Source organism: Patagioenas fasciata, chromosome 8, assembly GCF_037038585.1.
Source record: "Patagioenas fasciata isolate bPatFas1 chromosome 8, bPatFas1.hap1, whole genome shotgun sequence".
Lineage (NCBI taxonomy): Eukaryota > Metazoa > Chordata > Aves > Columbiformes > Columbidae > Patagioenas > Patagioenas fasciata.
In genome coordinates, this window is record NC_092527.1 from 9,522,332 (window position 1) to 9,541,873 (window position 19,542).

General features: G+C 38.4%; 1 protein-coding gene across 8 annotated transcripts in view; it reads left to right on the forward strand.

The window, feature by feature from the left end:
• CTNNA3 (catenin alpha 3) overlaps positions 1-19,542 on the forward strand; it is a 450,315-nt gene that overhangs the window by 331,292 nt on the left and 99,481 nt on the right. For all 8 annotated transcript variants that reach the window (XM_065843203.2, XM_065843202.2, XM_071811659.1 and 5 more), the window contains one exon: positions 12,694-12,894. In XM_065843203.2, the coding sequence (XP_065699275.1) occupies positions 12,694-12,894 (201 nt within the window). The remainder of the gene's footprint in view (positions 1-12,693; positions 12,895-19,542) is intronic.

The window sequence follows — 19,542 nt, forward strand, 5'->3', positions numbered from 1 at the left end:
GAAGTGATTTTTCATTTAGTACAGTCATAGAGAATCTCAAAAATCCTTTCAAGTTATGGTTTTTACCACTAATAGGAGAGGCAGCAGAGGTATTATGGCTTTCTCAGTGAGCCAAATTGATTTCTGTTCTACAAAGTAGGCTTTGAAGTAAACATGGCAATTGAAAATAAATGTAATGTTTTGCCTAATGAGAATAATGAGAAAAAGCTGCAACCAAAAACTAAAGGAAAGCAAATCCAGAGCAGATGTTCCACCTCTCTCACACAGACATGCTTAAATACACAGGGATGGCCTTCCAGGCATGGTTGTTAAGATAACACCACTGAATCTGTTTAAGATAGTGTGCTGAGACAGTGTTACCAGGGAGGTTTAATACTAAAAGAATAATAAGCTGATGGGCCAGGAGGCCTGTTCTTGTTCTTTTAAAATTGCACTGATTTTGTTTAGAATGTCAAATCAAATATTAAACGCAGCTTGCTTACTTGGTTGAATTTTCTCTCTTGTAGCAGTGGGAGACTGTTGAAAGGTAAAATCATCTCTATTTCAGTTTTTAAAATCCTAAATATTAGCCCTTTACTTCATTATCTCATTCTTTATCAGTTAGCTTTTGTTTCATAACTGGAAACTACATGTTCCAGTATCATACTGTTCAAATAACTTTGTGCACTTTTGCTGTACTGCATAGCTTGATGCACATAGCCTGTACAGCTGTAGGAGCTCATATGGCTTCCTGCATCGTGAGGAGAGGAGCAGAGCTGCAGGAGCTGTGGTGCTGGGCTGTTGACCCTTCAGATGATACCAGCTCACACTTCAGTGGAAAAACTGATCAAATGAAAAGGCAGCATTTCTTTCTGTAAGTTTGATACTTTGAGAGGTAACCATTTTCAACAGTACACAACACAATTTGAAGATTTGTTAATGCTTCCACCAGGAGAATCGACAGATCGGTCATAGCTTAGGGTTTATAATTTTTTTTTAGAGAGACTTTGGAGTTTTCTACTCAAGTTCTCTCCTGTCAGTTAGGTGGTTTCTATCTGTTAACATTTGCCCTATCTGTGGGTTGGCTATTATGTCAAATAGAATTATTAGATGTTCATCAGATGTTCAGTATGGCAGATACAAAGGTGTTACAAGAGGATATTACCATAAAGTCAGTGTTTCCATCTGAACAATTATTTTAGAGTGGCAGATGGCTGTTATCTATTGACAGTATTTTATAGACATAAATGAAATAGATACGATTTAACACAACATGGTCTGCTTTGTTGCACACATTGTAAAACAAGTAATGCAAAAGGTCTCAATTATATACTACTAATCTAGCAGAAGGAAATAGATGATAAATTTTCATATTTGTTAATTCCCCCCTGCCATGCCCATAGGAAATTAAATCTTTCTGAAGGTGATAAATTGACCAAATCCTCCAGCTGATCCAGAGACGGACTTTGAGTATTACCTCGTAATTGCAAATTTCTTTTATGCTGTTATTGCTTTTATGCTGTTTGGTCCAAAGTAGGAAAATTGCCAGCTCTTCATTCTATAGCATCTTCCCTGAAATTAATTAGGATATTAGCTATGCATTGATTTTTAAGATGGATGCTATGAACTGTTTCCCTGTAGTCTGGCTAGTTATTTCACTGTTCAAAAGACAATAATTTCCATTTAGATAAGACCAGAGCTCAATGAAAAACTCTGTGTAATTCCTGGCATAAACTAATTCCTTTAGATAATCCATTACTCAGAAAACATTGTTTTCGCCATTTTAGACTTAAGGATTTATGATTTACCAAGGCCTTTCTGAGTTTTTAAGAGATATTTTCATGAAGTTAGGTAATATTTTAGCTAGATTTGGATTTTGAATGCAGAATCTAGAAAGCAACAATAAATTTTCCATTTCCCAGCCACAGAAGGGCAGAAAACAAATTTATTTATGCCCTGTTTAGGGCCAAGTCATATTTCACCTAAGGCAATAAAACTGCAGAATTCAGCTCTTCTCTTTTGGCAGAGCAAATGATATGGAAAATTGAATCTATACTTTTCATAGCACTGAGAATACAACTTTTTTTTTTTTTCCTCCTTCCTCTATCTGCTTTAATTCATCAGCTGTGTAAGCAACTCTGCCTTCAAAAGGGGCAAGGGGGGGGTACAAAAGACCAAAGGCTTGTGGAGCATTTTGTGTATGACACTGTGTGACACAACATGACATGTACTGAAGGAGAATCTTCTCTTCTTGTTAAGAATTCTCCCCCAGACAGTTCTAGTAGACTGATGAAAAGCTGATGGGAATGGAGAAATAATGTGGGGGGCGAAGGGGAGGGGAGATTCCTAAAGAATTGGTTATGTATTGCTGTGTAAATTTGAAGGGACCGGGCTCAGACTGAGTACAGAGCAAATGGTTTTCGTATGTATTTTATGAACTGGATGACACATACCAAGGAAAATGACATGATTTTGTAAGGCAAATAATTATTATCCAGTAGCTAAAGGGAAGTGTAAAAAGTAATTATTACATCTAAGGTAACAAACTGAGAAGAGAAATCTAAGTTAAGGCTGACAGTTGGTGGCAAATGTTCTGAACAATTTTATGACCAAATCTGTAAAAGGACTTGCTGATGCAGAGAAGGCATTTCAGTAGGTTGTGGACCCTGGCTATGCCAGCCTTAGTCCATGCTCTTTTTGGCTGGCACTTCTTACCATTTTTTCCTCTCTATATCACAGAATCATAAAATCATTCTGGTTGAAGGGACCTGAAGGGCTGGTCCGTCCTACTGCTCACAGCTGGGCCAACACTGAATTCAGACTAAGAAGAGAGATTTTACAACCTCTCTGAGCAACTGTTTGTTATTCTGGTGAGCCTTATTATCCTTGCAGTGATCTCCCCCTTCAGAGCCTTACCTGTTTCATTTGGCTGTTATCTCTCATTCACCAGCCGGAGTCAATTGACCTGTTAATGCAGAGTTAAGGTTAGCTGGCAGTGTTCTTCCAGCATGCTGTGTTCACTGAAACTTGAAATTCTGAAAAGTGCTATAGGAGATGAGGGATGTATGCTGATTAACTCATGTCTTTGGTCAGTCTGGAAGCACTTGACTGTATGAGGTGGAAATATATTTAAAAGGTGGAGGCAATTTTTGGAGCACTTTAACAAAACTGGATGTATAATGCAGGTCACTGACACACTGCTTGGTATGGAAGAGGAAGTGTATGTGTGTGTGTGTGTGGGGGGGTCATTTGCCAGTCCCCATATTTCTGATCAGATGTAAGAGAATGTGCGATGAGAATTGTGACAGAAAAGACATGGCATTGAAATATCAGTCTGTCTTCAGTAGTTAAGACAAAAAGAGGTGTTCTAGTCCAGTGCTACCTGTTTTCCTAGTCTAGGCCAAATGGCCTTCCAGACAGTGTTGGTCAGGTGTTGCCATGATCGAATTGAAGTTGAAGGGGTTTATTCCATAGTGCTTCATGAAGCTGAAGTTGTTAAATCTGTTTTTTAGGAAGGTAAATTAGACTCTGAAACATTTCACTCTATGTTCATTTGTAGTTTAGTGAAGAGAATACATTTAGGAGAAAATGTTTACTAGGATTATTACGGTTACCTAGGTTCATAGCTGAGAAGTGGCTGATCTAAGTAAAATTTGCTATGTACATTCTGGAAGTTAGTAGCAGTTGGGAAGGGGGAGCATATTGCAAGCTTGATTTGTGGTTATGATGTCCAAGGATTAAACAAGAATACTCTATTTCTTCTTCTCCCTCCTTGTTTCCTCTTTAATGTCTTGCTACCCTTTCCAATTCATTATTTTTCCTTTCTTGTCCTACAAAGTCACCATCATGTTACAGAGTATTAATACATACATTCTTTGCTGTCCTGTACATTATAATGAATAATGCAAATATGAACCACCTCCTGTAATTTTTAGAATGAAAACTAAGCTAAGAATTCTCAGCTTCTATAGCCAGAGGAGGGAAATGAGCACCTCTAAGGCCCGAGTCAATTAAACACATTTACATGTGTATGTAGAGGATGAGGTGGGTTGTCCTTAAAATACATAATTTCTCTCAGTAGATATAAGAAGAGTGTATTTAAGGTGACCAGGCCAAATGAAGAGGCTAGGGGCAAGTTGTATCGGTGCATGTCATCCCTGAGTGTTTCTAGAGGAAAGTTTTTCCTTGGTTGTGGTTGGTCTTGCAGCCCAGGAGAGAACTGGACTACATAGATAGAGAAGTGACCCTACCCAACTGGCCGTGCTTATATTTCTGCTTTTTCTGGCTTCTCTTTTTCTTTTGCCCATCCAGGTGTCCATGCTTCTGGGCTAGTTTTTCTCTGCCTTTCCTCTCCCCAGATCCTGATGTAGGCATCAAGATGGCTTGTGTGCTTTTATAGTGTACTGCCTTGTTTTCAGAGATCTTGGAGCCTGGCACATATAAAGCTCTAAGAAAGTAGAGAGACTTAAACATGCTGAGAGTTAAGACTCTGCTTTCTTCATTTCCCCAGGATCCTGGAATACATCTGGATGCTGGCTGGGGAAGCGGGCAATCCAAAAACCTGTCTGTAGGCTGAATTGGGTGCCCAAGAAACTGAAGGCAAGGGTTGAAGCACAGCAGTTAGCATCTCAAACCAACCAAATCTTATTGTAATCATGTTAAAATAACTGAGGGAAAGAAATAAAACTCAGGAAAGGATTAATATTGCTATGATGTTCTCACTCATGCAGGGAGAGAAATTTTCTGTAATCTGAAGCCTTCATAAGCCAATTAAACAGGTAGTTTAGGGCTGCCAACTCTGTGATTAATAGATAGTCACTTTAAGAAACATACTTTCAGAGATTTGGTTTTGGTGGTGATGTGGAATTTTTTTTGGGGGGGGCAGAGAGTTGCTTGTGTTCTTTTTTAGCTTTCTTGAGTTTAAATTCTAGCATCTTGGAATCATTTGTGCATATATGAATGAAAATCTGCCTCAGGGAGAGACTGCCAACTCAATCAATAGTTTGTTCACCTTAAGGTAAAATCCAAAAGAAGTACACACTTCAGTTGGTATTTTCTGTGAACAAAATAGAAGTTAATGTTTCAGACTATAGGTTGTTTCTAAAAATATAAACAATAAATTTATTATACTGTTTCAAACATTGCTTCTGCTTTCCTTCAAAAGTCATCTATACTGACTTGCACAGTAAGATCCTGAAGAGTTTTCAGCACCTTGCCTAGGGGAGTACCTTTATGCCATCCCTCCTTTCTCTGCCTACATTCATCCTCATTTTCCATCCCTATTCTTCTGTTGTCTTGTAGGTTTTGTCCTGCAGCCTCCAGTGCACTGTTTGAGATAGCCACCATACTTTGTGCTTATGTCCCATGATACTGGACACTTTTTTACTTTTCTCCAAGTTATCTGACTCTTTCCTGGAAATGTCTGGCACACTTGTTAGGTGTGTTGTTCTTTCAGCCTGGTACCATTAACTCGGGAGACTTTTCATGTATGCGTTTTTACAAATTTGTTCTCTTGGCATCATGGTTCACCTTTCAGAAAGAGATGGTAGTTGTGGCAGACTTCCTCAGTGTTGTTTAGAAGTAAAAATAGTTTAATTAGCACCTGAAAACAAAAGCATTTACACCTGTTTCTCTGTGTCAGTTCTTTTCTGATCTCTACAGGCAATTTGTTCCAGTGTTTCTCCATTAAGAATTTTTTTCCCCCTACATCAAGTCTCAGGTTTCCTTTGTTTCAGCTTCTGACCAACTGCCTGTTGCTATCACTCTAGTTTTCTGTAAGGAGGCTCTGGGAGACGGTGTAAAGAATGTTCTTGAAGTAAGCAATAACCAATGCACTCCCCTCATTCACAAAGCCAGTCGTTCATCACTGAATGCAATCAGTTTGGCTGTGCTTGATTTGCCCTTGGTAAATAATGCTATTTGTTCCTAATTGTCTTTTGTCCTTCTGCCTGGAAATACATTCTGTCAGGTCTTGTTCCATAACTTTTCCAGGAACTGAGGTGAAGCCTTAGGTTTTCAGATCCTCCTCCTCGCTTTTTTTTAAGGTGGATATAACAATAAACATTGAAGTGCATTTTATGTTTTAGCTGTATGTGTCTAGAACTGAGGGTTTTGGAAGGACCACGTCTGAGTAAATGTCAGACTATTGTGAACCCTGCCTCTCCGTACCACTCTCGATCTGAGACAGAATGACAGTGCTGTCAGCAAGATTAGCAACATATAATATTAGAAATTATCATCAAGTTTCTTAGTTTTGGCATACAAAATATATTTAGTTAATACAATCAGAGAAGAAAGGATATTTATTTTCCTTGTTCTGAGTAATTCTTTTTCTCCACTTCTTTATTAATTCAAAAATCCTCCAATTGAAGTTGCCAGGGGCTTTTTAAGATTAAGTGATTACCAGTGATTTCTTTTTTGAATAGTGACTAAGACACTGTCTTGCTTGTAGAATGTAGGTATTATATTAAAAGATCCCCAAGTGCCAAGAAAATCTATTTTGTAAGATTGCTTGTGGAGATTTAGCTTTGAGTATTCTCTGAGCTTCGATATGTAGGAAAAAGGTGGGAATTAAATGCAGCTTCTTTTTTTTGTCTGAATACAGGAGGAGTGATAACAGGGAACTGTGTACTGGGATTTGTGCCTTCCATTTGGTGGTCTTGTTTTCGTAACTTTGGCACCAGAAATTGCTAAATCTGAGTATGGATACTTTTATTAGCTTCCAGATATCTTTTTGGAGTTCACCAAACATTGAGCCTGTAGCAGCATGTCTTTTGCTGTACTAGGTAGTGCCATTATTGGAAAATTCGGAATCCTGTTCTGTGTAGCACTGCCGTGTCCAGGGAGTAGTAGTCTGAAAGAAAGTTTACTTTTTGTATGTAGTTTTCTTCCCATTTTATCATACCAACAGATGTTAAAAGGTAGAAACAATCTTGGTCAGGCTAAATAATCACTGCAGAGATTTCTACATCTTCTATTCTGGTTTAGGGCTTTCAGGAGATAATGTTTTATTTTTCATCTTGTCTTCAGGAGATCAAATAAACTGAGTTTTCTAATATTTCATATACTGTATTCACAGAATCACAGAATGTTAGTGATTGGAAGGGACCTCGAAAGCTCATCCAGTGCAATCCCCCCGCCGGAGCAGGAACACCCAGATGAGGTTCCACAGGAAGGTGTCCAGGCGGGTTTGAATGCCTCCAGAGTAGGAGACTCCACAACCCCCCTGAGCAGCCTGGTCCAGGCTCTGTTACCGTCATTGAGAAGAAGTTTCTTCTCAAATTTAAGCGGAACCTTTTGTGTTCCAGTTTGTACCCATTGCCCCTTGTCCTGTCATTGGTTGTCACCGAGAAGAGCCTGGCTCCATTCCTTTTATTTAAAATAGTTTCCTTTTTATTTTGGCCGTAATGTCTCCATTTGGTCCACAATTTTCTTGAATTGAGCAGAGAAACTTCAAAAAAAAGTACTTCAGCTGAGGCCTTATCAATGCCAAGTGGAGTGGAAGGGCATCGCCTGTCTTGTTCTTCAGATGACATGCAAAGGAAGAGCTATTGATTTTATCTCAGAGACAGTCTGAGTCATGGCTTTGTCAAAGACAACTTTATTATCCAGTGGTTAGCTCAGTTGAGATAGGATTTTTGGCCAGTATGACTAAGACCAAGATCCCAAAGGGAAATGAGAAGGTACAGTGCACCACTCGTGATAATTACTGTGGTGACTGTGGCAATCTGGCAACTTCTTAAACATCTATCAATCCACTGTTAGAAGTAATTCCCATACTAGACACTCTGACTCATGGCAAAGAGATGGTACATCATTCTAATCTTTCTTTTCTGCGTTGGAAGGTAGGATACTTGGATGAAAATCAAAAGTTGACCTAATGCATTTTGTATAAGAGGAGGAAGGATCTGTGAGAAAGAGACAAGTTAAAACCATCTCAGCTGGACTGTGATCAGTGCTCGTTTCTTTCCTTTTCCCTTAGATGTGCTAAGGGAAATGTAGAAGCTTGTTTGTGCCTTGGGAAAATTAACCAGCATTTTATTGATTGTGAAGTGCCTCATCTGGGAAGAGCTTCAGAACCTTGCGGAACTGCGTGTTGTCTCTGAATAATAAGAAAGGCTGCCGTTGTATGGTACCAGCGTGTGGAGACAAAGTCATTGGTGCTCATTGAACGTGTGTATTGTCTGTGCATTCTGTCACACTGACAAGAGCTTGGGAGGTTTTGACTTAAGTATGACATTTGTCAAGTTCTCACCAGACCCCTTACATGTGACAGTGTATGGATGCAGCAAGAAAAGATGTTGCACATCTTTTCCAGTACCAAATGGATGTAAGATGTGGACTTAATAAAATCGCAGTCTGTCTTTGTCTTCTTTGAAACACGCTGTCTGGAAGGATATCACATTCTAATTTATATTCACCAATATTATTATGGACTTTGATAGTTAGATTTCAATATGACTTAAAAGTAGTTTTACCAGTTTATAAAGAAGCAGCTAATGTGGATCTTAGGCCACAACGTACAGGTCTAATTGCATTTCCATTGAGCATCTGGTCTCACATTTGCTTTTTCTTTCTCCAAGAAAGCGTTGGTTTTCATATCTCTAAGAAGGGTTTGGAAACTGGAAGCTTTCCATGGTGTGTTCCATTCATACAGTATTTCCACATGCAATATGTTTTTGAAATTGACTTGGGCTTCATATCACACAAGATAACCAGTTAATATGTTTTTCCATTCTGGAGATTTCACTTGGTGTAGCTATCAGAAGAGCCCCACCTTTCTGTTCACACAGGACGAAACCTTTTAGTTGCTGTCTCGGCTGAACAGTTAAAAGCCGTGTATTCTTCACACAAAGGCCTTTAAAGTGGAGGTTGTGCTGGCCACATGTGTAATTATCTGTTGAACACTTGGACAATATTAAACGTAAAGCAACCTACACTACTCCATTTTAGAAATAACTGGCAGCAGAAGCGGGGTTTTGTTTGTGCTTTCTCCTGCATTCCATGCACATCAGCCTTCTCTTCCCATCAGTGCTTCACCCTTTTTCAGCCTTGCACACATTCACAAACTGATTTGTTTGCCTCCCAGTGTGGAAAGCACTCAGGGAGAGATGCCTGAAAAAAGAGAAAGCAAATATTAACCTGTACAGCACAGGGTACTCCCCGGAATGTCATTGAGAATCTGGTCATTTGCCCCTTGCTTTCACAGTATCATGTGTTGTGCTTGGCATAGGTGGAACTGAAATAGCTGCCAGTCCTCTCATTGCGCTGCTTCCGTGGAGGTGGCACTCCATGGGGGTAGTTACAGAATGGGCACAGACTGAACAAACAGTGCTAACAGTCACCACTATTAAAATTCTGGTTTTTCTGCTGACCGTGGAGATTGGTGAGGTGTACCTGAAAGGATATGGACGTTCTATATTCACAGAGGCGTTCTGTGATCTAGCAGTTCATAAACTGAACCAGAACTCATAATTTATGTGTAGATGGAATTCCAAGATACTCATGCCAGATGGAGTAAGTAATTTGGGATTAACTAATGGTGTGTTTTGTATGTCCGAGTTACCATGGTTGCCAATTTATCGCGTAACGTAAAATGTAATTTAATACTGACATACTGAATGGCAGTTGTGTGAGTTAACAAGAAGCATGTAAGCTCTGAATTATTTCTTGGCTTAGTGCAAGAGAAGTCTCACAATGGTACTTCTGAAAATGGAGCAAGTCTTCATTTCTTGCATTTCTGATGTTCTTGTATTACGTTCTCTGTGAGACATCAGATTTTAGGTGTGTGTAGGAAAGGAAATTCAATAACAAAACTAATACGGAAGCTTTTAAGATGTGTTTAAGCTTTAAAGCAAAAAAGATTCTCTTTCTAATTGTTTTATGGTATTATCCTATATGTGTTACATTTACCTGAAAAAAATGTTGGTGCTACAGATGGAATCCTAGCATACCACATATGTGCTCTCTCTAAATCTTGGTGTTGCTGATAGCATTTCTAGCTTGATCAAAATTCTTACTCAGGTCTGTTATCCTTGGGTTTATGACCAGTCTGGCTTGGATTAGTACCAGTATTTTCTCCTTTGTATCCATCCTCCTTCCTGCTGATGTTCTTTTTTCCATTACGATATATTTGAGTATCAAAAATGGTTTATTAAGCACAAATACAGTTTTACTATTGCCACTTGAAAAACGTTGAGAAAATGGATGTTCAGAAAGACAAAAGGGTAGTAATTTATTGGAAGAATTGTCTAATTCTTCATTGCTTGGCAGCCTTCTGCATGTGTCTGCATTTTCATTTCTGATGATGTCAACCTAAAAACCGCTTCTGTCAGTCTTCAGGCAACCGTTTTCTCCTTGTGCTTTCCTCTAACCAAATCTTTGTTCTTTTTTAACTGCTGACATTATGCATGGGTAACTTGAAAATGTTAATGTGCCATGCTCATGTTGTATTTATATGTGTTATAATAATTTCTATTTTCTGGCTGTCTTAGACACTAGTCCACATCAAACTCTCTTCAGTCAGGTCATTAAATCACAGAGAGCTGAATGAAATAACAAAAGTTCAAGATAAGTGTCTCTTCTGAGTGTTTGGAACCTTTGAGTGTGGGAGGATGTCAAGCAGCTGAATTTGTCCTGGCATAGGGCAGCTGCCTCCCTTAAAAAAAAGATCTGTTGAAGAGGCAAAGGCAAAAGCAACTTTGCGGTTGTACTTGCATGGGAGGTGACACCAGATATAAACATAATTTATGAGTAAGGAAGATGGAGTCAGCTTGTTTCAAGTCGCATGTTTAGCAAAGACACCACTGGCTGCTTCTGTGTATCGTACACTTCTTCAGTTCCCACGTTTCTTTATCAAACATTGAAGAATCCGTGTGAATGTTAAATATTGTATATATTCAGCAGATAGCAATTACTGTGATATATGCTGATGTGTGTTTCGTTGTTGTTTTATGGAAGAATAATCCTGTTTTATTGCATCTTTCTGCCCTCTGGTAAGGGGATGATTTTGCAGTTTATTTTTTTCTTAAAGCTTTTTACTGGGAAGATCATCTTTAACCCGTTTAACCTCTCATCCAAGGACTGTTGCTGAAGAGACTTTTTGACTTGTGGAACTTCTGTGTCATTATGTGTTTCACATAGATGAACAAAATTTCCCTACCTGTTGCAAAACTTTGTTTTCTTGTTTGTGCCAGTAATTTAAAATTTTGAAGGTATGTGTATTTGGACAGGCAGAAGGGGACTATAATGTGTGTATGTTTTAAACAGTTAAAACGGGTGGGCTTTGGAGATGTTCTAGCAAATAATTTAACTAGTGTTGACAAGAAACCATTTTCCATCCTGTAGACAAGATGGAGAAAACCAGAATTTCTTAATTTCCTCCATGTGGCTTTAAATTTGTGAGGTAATGATGAATTCTAAAGAGTAAAATTCTGAAAAAAAATTTGTAGGAATGAAAGCATGCTGATAGAAAAGACAAATCCTATCATTAGGAGATGACTGAGATAGTAGAAGGGGGGAAGTATTGTATGGCAAGAAGGCACAAGGAAAGTAGCTATAGCAGGAATGCCAGTGCTGCATAATTGTGTTACATGTATTGATAAGTGATACTGAATGTATGCTCATAGAGATATCTGTTTGCATAGTTATTTAAAAGTCACCAGTAGTATATAAACCAATATCACATAGCAATACAGTAAATGTATTAGTATAAGAAATGTAAATTGTATGACATATATGTAATCTCTATACATTTTACAATAATGACACATACTGCAATAGTTTAATAAGTGATAGTGTAATTTTAGTACCAGGCAAAAATGCTGCTCTATTCACAGAAGAATTTAACGTGAACATCCTAACACACTGATGTAAAAGTAATTAGTTTAGTTTTGGGGGCAATTGTTTGTTGACAGGGATTCGTCTCATTGTGGAACCTTTTGTCAGGGTGACTTAAGACGATTTCCACAGCAAGTAAGAGCTTTAATCCCGTTAAATTTTCCTTCATTCTGCAAATATGCACTACATATGTAAGATTTTGTGGTTTTCATATTTTTATAGCACTTTCTGACTCAATATTTTATTGTTGCTGTTGCTTACAGGATAGTAATACTGTACCTTGAATTCTAGGAATCAATAAATTATTTTAAAGATTGCAAGGGCAATTCAGTGTAGATTTCGTGTTGTAAGTTTGTTTTGGATTAAAAAAAGCTGCTGTTGCATGATACATTTCAACAGGGAAGAAAAAAGTGCAATCAACTATGTGTCTAAAATATGTCTGATTATTTGAGAGGTGCTGTCTTAAAATATATATCGCAGAATCACAGAATGTTAGGGATTGGAAGGGACCTCGAAAGATCATCCAGTCCAATCCCCCTGCTGGAGCAGGAACACCCAGATGAGGTTACTCAGGAAGGCATCTACTCAGCCCTGGCAAGACCACATCTGGAATATTGTGTCCAGTTCTGGGCCCCTCAGTTCCAGAAGGACAGGGAACTGCTGGAGAGGGTCCAGCGCAGGGCAACAAAGATGATGAAGGAAGTGGAGCATCTCCCTTATGAGGAAAGGCTGAGGGAACTGGGGCTCTTTAGCTTGGAGAAGAGGAGACTGAGGGGTGACCTCATTAATGTTTACAGATATACAAAGGGTGAGTGTTATGAGGATGGAGCCCGGCTCTTTTATATATATATATATATATGTATTTTTTTTTTTCAGAAAGCCATATTCTTGAGGATGTAAACAAATGTATCATTGCACTGAGAGAGCAAAATGCAGACAATTTAGATCGTGCAGCGGGTGCAATCCGAGGACGTGCTTCAAGAATAGCTCACATTGTTTCAGGTGAAATGGACAATTATGAACCAGGGGCTTACACTGAAGGAGTGATGACAAATGTTCAGTATTTGACCAAGAGCGGTAAGTCTGATTTCTAAGCTATGTTCTTAGTTCCTTTAGTGATGGAAACTTTCTTTTATATGACTTAGTTAAAGTGAAACTTGTGATTCTCTAATGCACTAATGATTCATGATATGATCTCTGTCTCTTTTGTCCATGCTGTCCAATTACCATGATACCATGCAGTTCAAAACTAATTTTTAAAATTTTATTTGAATTACATCATCTGTATAAGGTTTTTTAAATTATGGAAGAGTTTTAAGGGTGTTTCTAAATAAATTTAAGTGATAGTGTTTGGGGACTTCTAGCTGGCCTCACCACATCTGTTTGAAGAAGACAGAAGGCAAACTCAGAGAAAGATAAAGCAGGTTCACGATCTGTGTGCACTTCCCACTTAAAGGACTGTTGAGTAGTGGTTAAATGTCCCCAAATATCTTCAGTTTTAATGTTCAAAGTTGGAACTTCCTACAATGGCTATTAGTGTCAATTTCCTTTTTTGTGATACTGAAAAAGAGGGTAAGAGAGGTGTAACTGCTCTATTTTATAAATGATTTCTGTTGCTTACATAAACAGTTGTTCATATAAATAAATCTCTGACCTTTACATAGTGTATAATTAATTTAAAAAATAAGTTGGGGAGCTCCCAGGCCTTCCATGTTTTCAGTGGTTGCAAGTCTAATAGGCAATTAAAAAAAAAATGCCATTAAGTTTTCTGGAAAGTCTGTGCATCTCTGGAATATGGGATTTAGCTTCATGAACTTGGAGGTCTAAATCATAGCTCTGTCAGTCTAAACAAATTTCTAATATCTTACATTTGCCTGACAGTTGTTTTACTTTGCCGCAAAAGACAGGAATTTTGTTTGAGCTCTTTCTTAATGAGTCAAATAGGTCCAGGACAGAACTATCTTCATGTGAAACAAAAGTGAATTGACATTGCAATGAAGGGGTGAAAGGAACAAAATAGTGAGAGGAGTTTGAGATAGTCTTGCATGGTTTTATCGCCTTTTGTGACATTTTGATGAGAAAATCTGAAAACTTTCAACATGACATTCTTTTTTCATGACTCCTGAAAGTACTATGACAAATGCCAAGAGAAGCAGCAATTACAGGAAAGGATAGTTTTGATTCCCATGTAAAAGCTAAGCCCTTCTTTCTTGAAACTGGTAGTGTTTAAATGCAGTAGGAGTTGACACTGATTTCTGTTCTGTTGCCTTAGTTTGACAGTAATATATAATGTCCCTAAATCCTCGTATCTACAAAAGACAAGAAGACACAAAGGTGGTTTCATTTGGAATGTTTGCCTTTGTCAAGGTACATCAAGCATGGTTTTATCTGCTCAGATGTCTTTGCAGTACTTCAGACCTAAGAATCCACTATCTTTACATTAGTCAACAGGAGCAGAAAAAAGAAATATGTACTTTTCATAATTACCTGTATTTATATGATCTGCAATGAACAGACATCAAATCATGCAAGGTTTTTTGGTTGCTTGATGATTTCTCTTTTGTTTGTTTTAAATGTTTCAGCTTACAAGGAAAATGGAGGTAGGCTGCAGTGCTCAGATATAACCTGAAACATTCTATCAGTGCTGGCTCTTGTAGGAGCCAGCTGATGGCAAGGGGAGAACTGTGTATTTATGCTGTGATTAGGTTCTAAATTAACTTACATAAGTAACCTAGGGCAGTGAAGGGTGTCCTTGATGCCCAGTGAAAAGGTAATGTGTTACTGAAGAGAAATTACTGCAGGCAGAGTACAGAGTTAGTGAAAATAAAGTTATAGAATAATAACGTACTGAGAAATTGCAGAGAAATAAAAGCACAAATGAAAGAGACAGCAGGAGCCAGAAATGGGAAGGGTTCACATTGGAGCTAACAGGATAGAGAAATTGTGCATAAAGAGGAACAGATACGTTACTGTTTGTTAAAACAAAGACTGAGGTTAAATTGTAGCGCGTGTTGAGATAATAAGATGAGGTCAAATTCTCTGCGTTACGGTCTATTCAAGAAAAGAGCATCTGTCTTTTCAGCTGGAAGACATGAGACGTTTGAGGTGGTAAAGTGAGCTATTCAACAACCATACTATAATACTGCTGTGTAGTGCAGATTAGAAACTGGTGCTTAATATCTTAGCTCAGGTTGTGTAGGCCTGTTCAGATATAAGTTCTTGATAGTCAAATGGATCTCTGCAGCACCATACAGTGGAGTGTCTGCTTTCTCAGGCTGATGTTATGTTGCTCCTCCATTTTGTCCCCTTTACCTCAACAAGAAGACGACCCCCAAGCAAACTTAACAAGGCCCTTTAAGAGCACCATTTACATTGTGGGGTCACACTCTTAGAAATTAGGTAACACCAAAACTAAAGTTGTTGTTGCAGCCATTATTTGCACTCTGTGTGCGTATGCATGATGGCATTGTGATTATGTGATCATACACAGTTATGTTACAAAACAGCTGCTTAGTTCAGGTCACTGGATGGATCTGCTTCAGACATACGCCAGGGTTACATATTAGAGGAGGCTGACATCCATAGGATCAGTTTGGAAGGTAGAGGAGCAGAAGACTGCAGGAAGAGAATATATGGCGTGATCGTCAGGATAGTTTCATTTGGACTGGCTGTACAGAGTTCCTGTGCCATCCTGTGTAAGTTCATGAGGCTACAGCTAACTGTGGTGTGCAGGAGTGCATCCCAGCTCCTGGTCTGACTGAGACTTGGTCCTTGTTCTACATCACAATGAGACTAGGACATACTCTGTCCCCTCTTGTTCCTAGGTTTCAGTGGGAAGGGCACCTAGGTAGGAAAGAGAGCTGGAAAACATTCCAGCAACTCCCTGCTTGAGATGATGGCAACTCAGCGTCATGCCCAGGAAACGTGTGGCGCAGGGTCTGTGTGGAACCTTTGCAGACCGCTGGAGAAGCTCATGTTCAGTCCTGTGGTCTTGTACACTCTGTGCAGGCAGTTGTTTCAACCAGCATCTCTTGTTTTGATGATACCAGTACAGAGGTGGTAGAGGTTCAGGCTGTATTCTGGTATGGTTAAAACTGAAAATGTTAGTACTGGTACCTCTGGTTAGACATTCCTGATGTCTGGCACTGTTAATTAGGTTGAAATATGCAGCTTCTTGCATTTTGATAGGGTTTGTGTACTTGAAGCAAAATGAAACCTTTAGACAAACTGTTTATAAAAACCTAAGGCATTTCCACATCTGAACTATCCTTGCACTGTATTTTTAAATATCAAAGTCTACTCTTATCATCTTACTGCCTGCCAGAATCCGCAGCAGTTAAATTCAAGTAAATAATTTATATTATGGAATGTATCTGTTGATATGTGTATTCATTGTAAATTTTGTCTACAGTTTTCCTTTCACGTCAAAGTATAATATACTATATATGTGTATGTATACACATAAATAAATCCTCTTCTTATTTAGATCTAAGGATCCTGTAAAAAACAAAAGGGTGGAGACAAAGTATTTTAACTGTCTTAACAAACTAGTGGAGGTATATTTCCGTGCATCACTGGGGTTTGGAGTCAACATTTTTGTATTCCAGTAGTGCTGATGGAATTACAGCAAACCATTGTCCACAGCATCTTACAACCAGAATTATGAAATACCTTGTAATTCACATAGGGATAGGGATTACCTTTAAGTTTATGAATAGTAATGACGTTGTATTTGGATTGAAAAACAAATTTAACTGTTCTCAAATTAAAGGTTGGCTGTAGGCATTGTTCTGAGACAGATAGTGGTATGACACACAATACTGTTCTCACTCCCTTTGGAGTACGGATTAAGACAGTTTAATTTCTGAGACAGAATGGTGATATCAAATGTAAAGTTGAACATGGATTTGAAAATGTCTTCCTGCCTCAGAAAATGTTTGTGTCCATAACTGTGAATTCCAAATACTTTCTCAGTATAAGAAGGATGTAAGTCAGATTTTTTACAAATACCCATATGCCTGAATTGTGTAGGTCTCATTGAAAGTAATTAAACCTGTTGTTCATATGATGTTTGCACCCATAAGCTATGAAGTAGTAATTGAATTGTCTGAAATCTAATGGTTTCAGATATTACTGTTCTGGCAATGTTACTTATAATTGGGGATTGAAGGGCAAAATACATCAGAGATGTATTTTATTAACTGAGTCATTGGCTGGGTAAGTACAAGTTTTTTGACATTTCAGAGTTAAGGAAGAACCTCATGTCCAAACAGTCCCAATGACCTAATCAAACGGCTTGAGTAGCTTTCTGTTGAGTATTACATAATCATAATTGTTTGATAGAGTAGGGGGATACCAAGGGCAATTTGTGGCCTGATTATCTCCCCGAGAGCTGTGTAAGCCTATTGCTTCTAATTGAAGATTTTCCTTGAACTTCCAGCATTTATGCATGGCCGTTTTGTACATTTTGCTCTTGTGTCAATGTGAACACTTCTGCCTCCACCTGGATTTAGAACAGTTGGCCCCAGTGGGCCAAACACATTCAATTTTTAGACCTGTTCTGGAGAGATGTGGTTTGTGTTCAGTGATTTTCTTTAAAACAATCAGAAATTTTGGTTACCTTTTTTGAAGTCCTGTCCTATGATTTTGTCCTGAATGTTATTCAGTTCTTCCTGACCCAGCTGTCCTCTGTATCGGCAGCATGTTTTAACAGCATCATCTTTTCCAGTGTCACTAATGATTTATTTATGTATTTATTATTTTCTTTTCCCCTTGCTCCCAGGATTGTTATTTTGGCCACTTTGCAGTCTCCTCTCACCTCGTAGCCCTTTCAAGTCTCATCACTGGAACAGCCTCCATACTGATCTACTCCACCTGAAGCAGAGCTTTCCTCTATGATACTTTATTAAGTGATTTTGCAGGGTGGATTAAATCTTCTGCATTGCTTTTCTCTGGAAAAACATTATTTCTCTTGGCAATAAAATATATTAGTGTTAGGTGATATGAGCTTCCTTCCACCTCCTGCTTTCTGTTTAGCTTTTCCATTGACTCCCCTGTCTCACATGCTTATGTGCACAGGCTAATGACTTTGTATTTTCCTAGATGCTTCACTTGCCTTTTTCAAATACAGTTTGCAGGCTTGTTGCAACAGCTTATGAGAAATTACTGTTTCCTTTGTCCACTGTCAGTCTTTTGCACCAGGTTTGTCTGTTTTCTCCAGTTCAAGAGTGTTGCACACTTGCTCACCCAAAAGACACCCATGTTCTGAAAAAATAGGAAGAAATGTAATCAATTTTTGTGTGTTACAGATAATCAAATGATGGCACTGTATATAACACCATTTCTTTTTGCTGATCTTTTTCTTCCATTTCCTGGAGCTCAAAAATAGCTTTTCTTCATTCTTACTAATGTCCATGTTCATTATAAACACTGTGTGGGAGTTAAGATACATTCAGCTACACATCTGGTTGCTTTAAAATGCTGCTGCAATTAGTGATCATCCAGTGTACTGAGAAGAAACTCCTCTTTAGTGCAGTGTTCCAGCAGGCTTTGTACAGTAAAAGCTGTTGGTTTAAGGTTTTGATTTCTTTGTTACGTCTTTGATGCCAGCGAGTCACTGCAGATTAATACCCACCCGTGTCTCCCTGTCTCTTTTCCAAGGGACCAGTGCAGACTGAACTGTCTGGGACACTAGTCCTGGGGACACACAGTCTCCAAAAACGTTCCTCCTCCTCAAGATAAAAGTAAGAATAGCATTTAAAAGCCAGCATTCATATAAAGTAAATTTATCCTTAAGTATAGGCTAATAGCTTTACTTTTACAGTTTTCAATTTAGTTTGGATATGTTTTCACTGTTAGTTCATTTTTGAGAATTAGGATAGTAAAGACATTTCTGTTGCCAGCACTGGTTTGACATACATGGTCTTACTTCAGCTAGTTGCATGGGGAGAGGAGAGGGGGATGCAGAAGGGTGTCTCAGTTTAAGCAGCATTTGTGGAATAAACTAGAAAATGGAGGATTTCTTGTGAATTCAAAGTTTTTATCCCATGATAATCAATTCTCCATGTACCCTGGTGAAGCCAGGCTTACTGGCAGTTTGATTCTGGAGCAGAGGATACCTGCATAAACCTTCCTTAAAGTAGGAATACTATTGTTTTCTTTGTAACTTTCATTTCCACAGACCCTTAGTAAAATCAGGTTTTTATTCCTGTAGGGCAAGCAAGTATGATACCATAATAATGTATGGTAAGTTGGTAAGCGTGGTGATTTTTGTTATTGTTTTTGTGCCCTCCCCCCCCAGTTAGTATAATAAATAGACATCTGTATATGTTCCAAGAGTCAAATTTTGTTGGGTGGGTTTGTTTTGTTTATTTTGTTTGGTTTGCTTTTCTTTCCTTCAATAGAATTTACCTTCTCTGTTCATACTATGTGACACTTTGTGATAAATCTTCACTGCTTCTCTTCACTTGAGGCTACTTTAAGGAATGACTCATGACTTTCCAGTGTGCACATAACACTTATCTATCTATGTTAATGTATTTTCTCTTCTAGATCTTAAGAATCCCTGTCCTGGTACTGTTCAGTGAAGTCCGTCTGTAATGACAGCTCTTCCTTTAGCTGATAACCATATCAGGGAACTACTACTGTTCTTTGTACTCAGTATTTTGAACTGAAGCAGAATCTCTAGCTTGGACAGTTTTTTATCTGTGTGCCCATATCAAAACC